This window comes from Tupaia chinensis, unplaced genomic scaffold (assembly GCF_000334495.1).
Source record: "Tupaia chinensis unplaced genomic scaffold, TupChi_1.0 Scaffold138060_1, whole genome shotgun sequence".
Classification (NCBI taxonomy): Eukaryota; Metazoa; Chordata; class Mammalia; order Scandentia; family Tupaiidae; genus Tupaia; species Tupaia belangeri.
In genome coordinates this window covers 790,958-802,474 of record NW_006197961.1, presented here as the reverse complement: position 1 = coordinate 802,474, position 11,517 = coordinate 790,958, and the positions used below count along the sequence as shown (strand labels likewise).

Below are 11,517 nucleotides of genomic sequence, written 5' to 3'. Positions count from 1 at the left end.
CTTAAAACTCACGCCGGGCGCGTGTGCGTACATGCCCAAGATCCCGAGAGGAGAATGGAGGAGAAGGGATTGCGGCGTGACCATCCTCCCTGAGGGGGTGATTTCTCGCTTTCTGTTTCTCTGTCTCTCTCTGTCTGTCTGGCAAGAGCACGCGCCCTATAGTGAAAACCTCTCTGAAAAAAATAAAAAAGGTGTCATGACACCCCCGTGTGGAAAGATCAAGACCCTCCTCTGTTACACACACACACACACACACACACACACACACACGGGGAGCTGCGCCGTCTGGTTACATGTCCAGATGGGAGCCGGCAGGTGGCGTGGTGGTTGAGTGTATCCCCACCACCAGGTACGCGTGTGTGTGTGCCCAGCATCTGAGGAAAAACGGAGGAGAAGGGGTGGCAGTGTGGTCATCCCCACTGCCCAGGGGTGATTTCTCACTTTCCATCTCTCTCTCTGTCTCTCTCCGGCGAGCGCATCCGCCGTATAGCGAAAACTATCTCCCCAGAATCCACGATCTCTGAGACAGAGATTGTGCAGGTCACAGCTGCGTGGGGCAGCCCGGTGTGCGTGTCCCCTGTCCACCACGTCCTTCCCGGCCTTCCCTCCCTCCTCTCCTGTCCTACTCTGGCTTTGCCCATCCCTGTCCCCCTCCCGCCGTGTTTCCGGCCACCCCGTGTCTGCATCCCCCGGTGAACGTCCATCCTGTTGTCCGCCGTCAAATCCATGCCGCCTCAGCCCGGGCTGGTGCACACCAGCCCGGCATCTTCTCCTAGCACAGGGGACAGGGTCCTTGCCAGGGACACAGGACATATTTCCTGCCCTGGGCCACCAGAACACCCCCTTCTTCCTCACCCCCGCTCACCCCTGGCCCCCCTGCCGTTGCACACAGAAGCCCAGGTGCGGACACGCCCCCGAGACCCACTTCCCACGGAGCTATGAATGAGTCTCGAGTCCGTCTGCATGCGTCCCCCTCTGTGCTGTGCTCCCCTGTCGATGGCCTCGCTGCATGTCGCGAGGGGCCTGCCCCGGCCGTGCGGGGGGCCGCCTGCCTGCTGCTTCTCAGAGGAATGGTGTGGTCTGTGCTCATCTGGTCTGTCCAGGTCCGAGCCCAGCCCGTGGGGTGGCTGTGGCCATGAGCTCTGCCTGGCTGTTGCATGGATTTCTGGGATCGGCCTTGCGCTCTTTCTCTTTGGGGTCAGGACAGAATGGAGCCTTCCAGAAGAACTCTGGGGCAGGGCGGGGATTTATAAAAAATCTCCCTTGGGAATGGCAGCGTTAGGGGCCAGCAGGTGGGAGGGAAGAAGGGGGACAGATGGGGGACTTGGATAAGAGTCACCGTGTCCTCCTGACTGGCCACCAGTGAGGAAAAACAGCGCTAGGAGAGGTCACCGGAGGGGAGAGGGCACCTTGGCCTCTGTCCCCGCCATCAGAGTTCTTCCTGGGGCTCCCCAGGTCGGGAGGGTGTGGCTGATGAGGGACCCAGGATCGGTGCCCGAGAATGACTGCCGTGGCCCTCGGTTTCCCGCAGAGACTCCTGCGGATGGACCTGCCCGTGGCCGACGACAACACGGTCCACTTCAACTCCACCCTCATGGCTCTGATCCGCACGGCCTTGGACATCAAGATCGCCAAGGGTGAGGACAGGGGCGGGGACAGGCAGGTGGGACGGGGCAGAGCCTGGGTCTCAGGGAAAAACAGGGGCCCCTCCCTGCCTGAAACCAGAGGAGCCACGGCCCTGGCAATTAATTTCTGTTTTCTGATTTATTTTGCTATAGGGCACGTGCCCTCACCAGAGAGAGGGAAAGCGAGAAATCACCCCCCAGGGGGATGGCCACGCCCAAATCCTTTCTCCTCCATCCTCCTCTCGGGATTTTGGGCATGCACACACATGTGCTCAGTGTGAGTTTCAAGTCCCTGGGTCCAGGACTCGAACCATGGTCTGCCATGTGGGAATCTAGCTCCCTAACCACCATGCCACCTGCTGACCCCCTCAAAAATTATGTTGCCATTCTTAGCCGGAGACTTAGAAAAGAAGGGGCAGGTCCTTCTGCTTAACTTCCTCTGTCTTTTTCTTTCTCCATAAAGTTTAATTTCTGGGGCCAGCAGGTGGCATGGTGGTTAAAGGTGTTGGACTCCCACATGGTAGTAAATCTTCGGGCCAGCAGGTGGCATAGTGGGTAATGCACTGGATTTGCACAGGGCCAACCATAGTTCAAGTTCTGTACTTGGTGGCTTGAAACTCATGCCACTTGCGTGTGTGCCCAAAACCCCAAGAAGAGAATAGAGAAGAAAGGATTGTGATGTGGCTATCTCCCCTGGGAGGTAATTTCTCCCTTTCTCTCTCTCTGTCCTTGTTTCTCCGGCAAGTGCACACACCCTGTAGCTAAAATCTCTAAAAGAAGAAAAAAGAAAAAGAAAGAAAAAAGAAAAGAAAAGAAAAAAAGAAAAAGAAAAGAAGAGAAGAGAAGAGAAAAGAAAAGAAGAAAGAAAAGAAAAGAGAAAAGAAAAAATAATAATGATAACAAATAGAATTAAATAAATGAATAAGTAATACTTAAAAAAAAAGGTGGGGGTTATTTCTAGGGCCAGCAGGTGGCATGGTGGTTAAGGTACTGGATTCTCACATAGCCAGCCATAGTTCAAGTCTCAGACCTGGCAACTTGAAAATCACACTGGGTACATGTGAGAGTCCCAGGAGGAGAATGGAGACGGGATTGTGATGTGGCCATGCCCCCTGGGGGTGATTTCTCACTCTCTCTCTCTCTCTCTCTCTCTCTTTCTCTCTTGTTTATTGGCTTAATTTGACCAGAGAGGGGCAGAAAGAGAGAGAGAGAGGGAGAGAGTAAGCCACCAGGTCCAGGATTCGAACTATGGTCGGCCATGTGGGAGTCCAGTGCCCTTAATCACCACGCCACCTGCCGGCCTCTCTCTCTCTCTCTTTCTCTCTCTCTCTCTCCAGCGAGTACACACACCCTATGGCAAAAGCTTAAAATTTTTTTTCAATTTTAAATTAAAAGTTTATTTTATTTTTTTTTCCCCCATGAGCAACTGCTATGGTACACATGCATTCACCAGAGAGACAGATACAGAGAGAAAGAGAGTGAGAAGGAAAATGAGAAAGCAAATCACCAGGTCCAGGACTTGAACCGTGGTCAGCCATGTGGGAGTCCAGCACCTTAACCACCATACTACCTGCCACCCCACAGCCCAGATCTTTTTTTTTTCTTTTTTTGGAGAGGTTTTTTTCTGTTTGTTTTCTTGGTTTTTTTCTTTTTTTTTCTTTTAGCTCGCCAGAAAGACAGAGACAGAGAGACAGAGAGTGAGAAATCACCCTCCAGGGGGGTTGGCCACACCGCAATCCCTTCTCCTCCATTCTCCTCTCAGGATCTTGGGCACGCACGCACATGCGCCCAGCGTGAGTTTAAGCCACCGGGTCCGGGACTCGAACCACGGTCGACTACATGGGAGTCCAGCGACATAGCCATGACGCTAACTGCTGGTTCCCAGCCCGGATCATTTTTACACACGTGCCTAGTGTGTTCAGGAAGGTCTCAGGACATGAACCCAAAACCTTCTTGTTGTGTTACTGCTATGCCACCGTCCAGCCCCCTCTCTGTCCCTCTCTGTCTCTGTCTCTCCCTCTTCTCTTTCTTCCTCACGTGCACCCTTCGGTTCTCTCCACTCAAAAGAATCTCAGGCCAGGCAGGGGTGTGGTGGTTAAGGCGGCTGGATCCCATATGGCCAACTATGTGGTTCAAGTCCTGGACCCTCAAGTCCTGGACCCTGCAGCTTGAAAAACACACCAGGTGTACGTGCGTGTGTACCCAAAATCCCGAGAGGAGAATGGAGGAGAAGGATCACAGTGTGGCCATCCCCCCGGCATGTTCTCTCTCTCTCTCTCTGTCTCTCTCTCTCTCTCTCTCATGTATATGTGTGCCCTAATAGAGAAGAACCCTCCACAGGGGCCAGTCATCCTGTGATCTGCTTCGTCCGGTCCGCCACCCCTTAGGAACCTGGCCTTTGCACACGTGCCCTGCATGTTTGAGGCTCACCAGCCCAGACAGGGCCACCCGGTAGGATCTGTCACCTGTTGGGCAGGTCTTTGTGCCACAGAGCTGGCCCCTGACAGCCTGAATCTCCCCACCTGGAAGGTTGTCCCAGCCCCCTGATCGGCACCTAAGCACTTCAGCCCCCCACAGCCATGAGCGAACTGGGAAAGGCAAGACCGGGGCTGGGCCTGTAGCCTAGTGGTTAAGAGTGCTGGGTGTCTGGGGGCGGCAGGTGGCGTGGTTGTTAAGGGCGCTGGACTCCCACATGGCTGACCGTGGTTCAAATCCTGGACCTGGTGACTTGCTTTCTGCCTTTCTCTCTCGCTGTCCTCTTTAGTCAAATTAAAATAAATAAAAATGAATAAATCAAGTTAAATAAAATAATTATTTTATTTATTTATTCATTCATTCATTTATTTTAATTTGACCAGAGAGACACAGACAGAGAGAGAGATACAGAGAGAGGAAGTGATTCTCACTTTCTGTCTCTCTGTCTCTCTGGTGAGCTCATGCACCCTATAGCAAAAATCTCCCCCCCAACCAAAAAAGGGGAAAGGGGGGCTGGCAGGTGGCACGGTGGTTAAGGGCGCTGGACTCCCACATGGCCGACCGCAGTTCAAGTCCCGGACCTGGCAGCTTGCTCTCACTCTCTCTCTCTCTTTCTCACTCTGTTCCTCTCGGGTCTAATTTAAATAAATAAATAAATAACGTTAAAGAAAATCATCCTTAAAAAAAAAAAGAGGAAAGGAGGGGGAACCAGTAGTTAGCATGGTATTAAGGCGCTGGATTCCCTTATGGCTGACCACAGTTTGAGTCCTGGACCCAGTAGCTTGAAAATCACACCAGGTGCATGTGCATGCATGCCCCAAATCCCAAGAATGGAAGAGAAGGAACTGCAGTGTGGCCATCCCCCCGGGGGCGCTTTCTCACTTTCCCCCAGGTCCAGGACTCCAACCGTGGTCGGCCATGTGGGAGTCCACCCCCTAACCACCATGCTCCCTGTTGGTCCCTTTTTTTTTTTTTTGGAGAGGTTTTTGCTATAGGGCGCGTACGCTCGCCAGACAGACAGAGAGAGACAGAGAGACAGAGAGCGAGAAATCACCCCCCAGAGGGGATGGTCACGCCACAATCCCTTCTCCTCCATTCTCCTCTTGGGATCTTGGGTACACACACACGCGCCCGGTGTGAGTTTAAACCACCAGGTCCGGGACTTGAACTGTGGTCAACTACATGGGAGTCCAGCGACATAGCCATTACGCTAACTGTAACTGCTGGTCCCTTTTTTAAAAAAATTCTATTCATTTATTTCTTCCATGTGAGAGGGACAGGTGCTCCCAATGGGTCTCCATGCCACAATCCTCCCCCATCTCAGTCAGCCCAGGTCGTGGTCCCAGACACCTGGCCTACTCAGGGAGGAGGGCCAGGGAACATTCTCAGTGCCCAGTGACCGCCAAGGCTCAGGTGAGGGACCAGCAATCAGTACAGCCCGATGGCACGGGACACGGAGAGACCTCCTCGGTCAGAGGTGCCCGGGGTGTCCCAGCCTTGAATCCACAAGTCACCATGTCTGTGTTTCTGTGGCAGACACTGTCCCATGAGCACGTGGGCAGTACAGGTGCTACCGTCCCTGTTTCAGATGGGGAAGCCGAGGCACCAAGGGGTAGAGTCACCGGAGTCACATGGTCCCTAAGCAGGAGCCGGGATCAGGACTCCAACTGTCTTTTTGTTGTTGTCCTTATTTTAAGAATGATTGGGGTCGGGGGAACCAGCAGTTAGCGTAATGGCTATGTCGCTGGACTCCCATGTAGTCAACCGTGGTTCGCGTCCTGGACCCGGTGGCTTAAAACTCACGCCAGGCACATGTGTGTGCATGCCCAAGATCCCGAGAGGAGAATGGAGGAGAAGGGATTGCGGAATGGCCATCCCCCCTGGGGGGTGATTTCTCGCTTTCTGTCTCTCTCTGTCTGGCGAGCGCACGCGCCCTATAGCAAAAAAAAATCTCCAAAATAAATAAATAAATAAAAAGAATGATTGGGGTTGGGACCAGCAGATGGCGTGGTGGTTAAAGGCACTGGACTCCCACATGGCCAACCACAGTTCGAGTCCTGGAGCTGGTGGCTTGCTTTCTCACTTTCCCCCTCTCTCTCACTCTGTCTCTCTATCGTAAAAATTTAAAATAGATAAATAAATAAAGTTAAATTAAAAAAAAATAATAGAATTAGTAGGGATGGTTTTCTAACATTTCTTAACAGTGGAATTCTTTCATCAAAGGAAAGACTATTAAGAAACCCAATATACAGAGCAAACAGATCAGAGCGGCTCTACTCAAGGAGGGGCTAAGAAGCCTGAGGTCCAACCCTCCCAGACATCTTCTTCCATTTTTTTGGTAGCTCTTGAGCAGTTTCCTGAGACCCAGTGCAAAACTGCCAAGAAATAGTTTGGTACATAAAGGTGAGAAAGAGTGGAGGGATAAACTGGTCTTCTTTATCTGTGATTTATCCTCCATTCTCCTCTTGGGATCTTGGGCATGCACACACACACGCCTGGTGTGAGTTTAAGCCACTGGGTCTGGGACTCAAACCGCAGTTGACTACATGGAAGTCCAGCAACATAGCCATTATGCCATCTGCTGGTCCCAATAAATAAATAATTTTTAAAAAGAAGAAGAAGAATTTCTGGGACCAGCAGATGTCATAATGGTTACCTCACTGGACTCCCATGTAGTTTACTGCAGTTCAAGTCCCAGATCCAGTGACTTAAAACACACCAGGCATGCGTGCACAAAATCCTGAGGGGAGAATGGAAGAGAAGGGATTGCGGTGTGGCCATCCCCCCTGGGGGGTGATTTCTTACTTTCTGTCTCCCTGGCTCTCTGTCTCTCTCGTGAGCACACATGCCCTATAGCAAAAGTCTAAAAAAAAGTTATTATTACTATTTATTGGGGCCAGCAGGGTAGTTGAGGTGCTTGACTCCCACATGGCTGACCATGGTTTGAGTCCCGGACCTGGCAGCTTGCTTTCTCACTTTCCCCCTTTCTCTGTCTCTCTCTGATCAAATTTAAAAATAATAGCAGGTGGCATGGTGGTTAAGGTGCTGGACACTCCCACATGGCCGACCATGGTTTGGGTCCTGAATCTGGTGGCTTGCTTTCTCGTTTCCTCTCTCTCTCTCTTGTTCTCTCTGGTCAAATTAAAATAAATGAATGAATAAATAAAATTAAATAAACCTTTTTTAAAAATAATAATAAATAAATTTTTTTAAAGAAATTATTTATTGGGACCAACAGATGGCATAATGGTTTAACGCATCACTGAGCTCCCATGTAGTCAACAAGGTTTGAGACCCGAACCCAGTGGCTTAAAATTCACACCGGGTGCATGTCCCAAATTCTGAGAGGAGAATGGAGGAGAAGGGATTGCGGTGTGGCCATCCCCCCTGGAGGGTAATTTCTGTCTCTCTAGTGAGCACACACACCTGATAGCAAAAACCTCTCTAAATAAATAAATAAATATGTATTCCTATTTTTCTTTTTAATTGACTGTATGGGGGCCCAGCAGGTGGCGTGGTGGTTAAGGTGCTGGACACTCCCACATGGCCAACCACACAGTTCAAGTCCTGGACCTGGTAACTTGCTCTCTCACTCCCCCCACCAGACCCTGTCTCTCTGGTCAAATGAAGATAAATGAATGAATAAATAAAATGAAATAAATATTTCATTTTAAAAAATATGTACTATGCGGCATATGTGCACACCAGAGAGAGACAGAGAGAGAGAGGCAAAGTGAGAAAGCAAGCCACCAGGCCCAGGACTCGAACCACGGGCCCACAAGGGGGAGTGTCCAGCGCCCTAACCACCACGCCCCTTGCTGCCCCAACTCCAGCCATCACCCTGGGCACTGGTCCCCCCCCCCCCCGCCCCACGCGGCCGGAGCAGGACACCGTGGTGGGGGGGCCCCGCTGGTCCACACCCACGGGGGCCCGGAGAACACGCAGGAAGCGCAGTGGTTATGGCGCTGCTCGGGAGCCCGGGCAGGAGGGCTGGCTCCCGGGCAGGCGCTCAGGGTCCTGCGCGTCCCCGTCCCCGTTGCAGGAGGCGCCGACAAACAGCAGATGGACGCGGAGCTCCGGAAGGAGATGATGGCCATTTGGCCCAACCTGTCCCAGAAGACCCTGGACCTGCTGGTCACGCCTCACAAGTGTAAGATGCGCCCCCGGCCCGGGCTCTGGACACGGGGAGGGACGAGGGGGCCTGGGGAGGGCCTGCGTGACCTCGCCCTGTGCCCCCAGCCACGGACCTGACCGTGGGGAAGATCTACGCGGCCATGATGATCATGGAGTACTACCGGCAGAGCAAGGCCAAGAAGCTGCAGGCCATGCGGGAGGAGCAGGTAGGCTGGCCCCGCCCTGGGCACGTCCAGACGGGGGCGTGGCTTACAGCTCCCATGGCAACCCACAGCACGGGGCGGAGCTGAGCCCCAGGGCAGCTGCGGGCTGGGATCAGCAGGTGGCCTAGTAGTTACAGTGCTGGGCTCCCACGTGGAAAGCTGCAGTTCAAATCCCGGATCCGGCAGCTTGAAGCTCACGTCGGGAGCACGCGTGTGCGTGCCCAAAATCGCAGGAGGAGAATGAGGAGAAGGGATTGTGGTGTGGCCATCCTCCCCGGGGTGGGGTGGGGGGATGATTTCTTACTTTCCCTCTCTCTGTCTCTTTCTCTGTCTCTCTCTCTCTCTCTGGTAAGGACATATGCCCTATGGCTATAATCTTTTTTAAAAAGGGGGGGGGGAAACCAACAAGTGGTGAAGTGGTTAAGGGCACTGGACTCCCACAGTTCAAGTCCCAGACCTGGTGGCTTGCTTTCTCACTTTCCCTCTCTCTCTCTCTCACTCTCTGACCAAATTAAAATAAATACATAAAATTAAGTAAAATAATTCTTAAAAAAAGAAAGAAAATCATAGAAAATGACGCCATGACTCTCTGATGACCTAATACAATGGACAGGATGCTGTTTTCTATCCTGGGGGTGAGCAAAACAAACCAGAGATGCTGTGGAAAAAGTGGAAAAGAATAAGAAAGAGGCCGGCGGGTGGCATGGTGGTTAAAGTGCTGAACTCCCACATGGCTGACCACAGTTTGAGTCCTGGACCTGGCGGCTTGCTCTCACTTTCCCTCTCTCTGACTCTGGTCAAATTTAATTGTTTAATTAATTCAATTAAAACAAATAATAAATAATAATAATAAACAAAAAGAAGAAGGAAGATAAAGACTGAGGGTAGGAGGTGTTATGTGAAAAGGGTAGTCCAGGGAGGCTTCCTTGAGGAGGTGACATCCTTACAAAGTCTGGAAGAAATGAGGGGATGGAGAGAAAGACAAGAAGATATCCAGGGAGGGGCACTCCAGGCAGAGGGAACAGAGGCAGGACCTCACCAGGACGCCAATGTGAGAGAACAGAGTAAGCCAGGAGGGGTCAAGGGCAGAGAGGTGACAAGGCAGATGGTGGCCTTGGGGACTATGGGAGGACTCTTGCTTTTTTTAAAAGTCTTGTTCAAGAATTACTTATTTAATTTTATTTATTTGTTCACTTATTTTAATTTGACCAGAAAGAGAAAGTGAGAAAGCAAGCTACCAGGTCCAGGTCCAGGGCTCGAACTGTCATCAGCCCTGTGGGAGTGTCCAGCTCCTTAACCACCACACCACCCACTGGTCTCTTGCTTCACCGGACTGGAGGCAGAAGCCACAAGGGTTCCCAGCAGGGGAGGGGAATGACCTGGCTCGGTGCTCACAGGTGCCCTCTGGTGGCTGCAGGAGGAACAGGCAGTAGAGCTGAGAGAGGGAAGTAGGGCGATCCCAAAGGAGGTGCCCACTCTGGACCAGGAGGGAGAAGGGGGGGCGGTCATTTGGTTGGGGTGAGAACGGAGCCAGCTCTGCATGGATTCTGAAGGCACAATCTAGCTGGGTCAGACCTGAGTGGGCGTGTGTTGGGAGGTGTCAAGAACAGCCTCTGGGTGCCAGCCCTGTGGCCTGCTGGTTATGGTTCAAATCCCAGACCCAGGAGCTTGAAAAAGATGCTGAATACATAGGCGTGTATGCCCCAAATCCAGCGGGATGGAGAATGGAGACCGGAGTACTGGGCGCGTGCCCCGGGGGGGGGGGTGCTTTCCCCCTCTCCTCTCTCTGTTTCTCCTTCTCTGTCTAGCAAGTATGCACCCGCTTGCAAAATAATAATAATAATAATAATAATAATAATATTAATTTGCTATAGGGCATATGGACTCAACACAAGAGAGAAAGAGAGAGAAGTGAGAAATCTCCCCCCAAGAAGGATGGCCACACCGCAATCCCTTCGCCTCCATTCTCCTCTTGGGATTTTAGGCACGCACGGATGCGCCCGGCGTGAGTTTCAAGCCACCAGGTCTGGGACTCAAACCGTGCAGTCGGCCATGTGGGAGTCCAGCAACCTTAACCTCCACACCACTGGTGGCCCCCTCTGACAAATTAAAACAACAAAAAAAAATTATTTCTGGGTGCTAGCTGGTGGCATAGTGGTTAAGGCACTGGACTCCTATGTGGTTCAAGTCCCAGACCCGGCAGCTGGAAACTCATACCAAGCACATGTGCATGCTTCCCCAAAATCCCAAGAAGAGAATGGAGGAGAAGGGATTGAGGTGTGGGCATCTTCCTTGGGGGGGACGGGGGGGGGTGTGATTCCTCGTTTTTTCTCTCTCTATCTCTATCTCTCTGGCGAGTGCATGCACCCTATACCAAAAATTAAAAAAAAAAAAAAAAAATTAGGACCAGCAGTTGGGGAAACTTTATGTCGCTGGACTCCCATGTAGTCAACCACAGTTCAAGTCCCGGACCTGGTGGCTTAAACTCACGCTGGGCATGTGTGCGTGCGTGTCCAAGATCCCGAAGTCCCACTGAGCTTCAGCCTTGGCCATAGGCTGCCCTGTCCCCTGTCCTGTCCCCACACCCTGTGCACACACATCGTTTTCTGCTTCCCCAGAACCGAACCCCGCTCATGTTCCAGCGCATGGAGCCTCCGTCCCCGACGCAGGAGGGGGCGCCGGGCCAGAATGCCCTCCCCTCCACCCAGCTGGACCCAGGAGGAAGTCTGTGAGTGTCACTCGGGCTGGGGTATGGCGGATCAGGGTGCCAGTCTTCAGGTCCCCAGCAGCCTGCGAGCCCCCTCGACCACCCCGCTGTCTGGCCCCGCCCACAGGATGACGCACGACGGTGGCATCAAGGCGAGCCCATCCTGGGTGACCCAGCGAGCCCAGGAGATGTTCCAGAAGACGGGCACCTGGAGCCCAGAGCGGGGTCCCCCCACCGACCTGCCCAACAGCCACCCCAGTACTCAGGTGCCCCTGCCCACCTCCCTCCTCCGAGGCTCCCGGCCTGCGCGCTCCAGGAGGGCGGGGGCCGGGCGCCCCACGTGCCGCTGGCGCCCGCCGCCGGACCCCGCGTG

At 52.8% G+C, this 11,517-nt stretch overlaps 1 protein-coding gene across 1 annotated transcript in view; it reads left to right on the top strand.

Moving 5' to 3' along the window:
- CACNA1A (calcium voltage-gated channel subunit alpha1 A) overlaps positions 1–11,517 on the top strand; it is a 335,330-nt gene that overhangs the window by 310,770 nt on the left and 13,043 nt on the right. Inside the window, exons 39-43 of the mRNA XM_027776775.1 lie at positions 1,532–1,637; positions 8,143–8,250; positions 8,340–8,440; positions 11,056–11,165; positions 11,272–11,410. Of these exons, the coding sequence (XP_027632576.1) occupies positions 1,532–1,637; positions 8,143–8,250; positions 8,340–8,440; positions 11,056–11,165; positions 11,272–11,410 (564 nt within the window). The remainder of the gene's footprint in view (positions 1–1,531; positions 1,638–8,142; positions 8,251–8,339; positions 8,441–11,055; positions 11,166–11,271; positions 11,411–11,517) is intronic.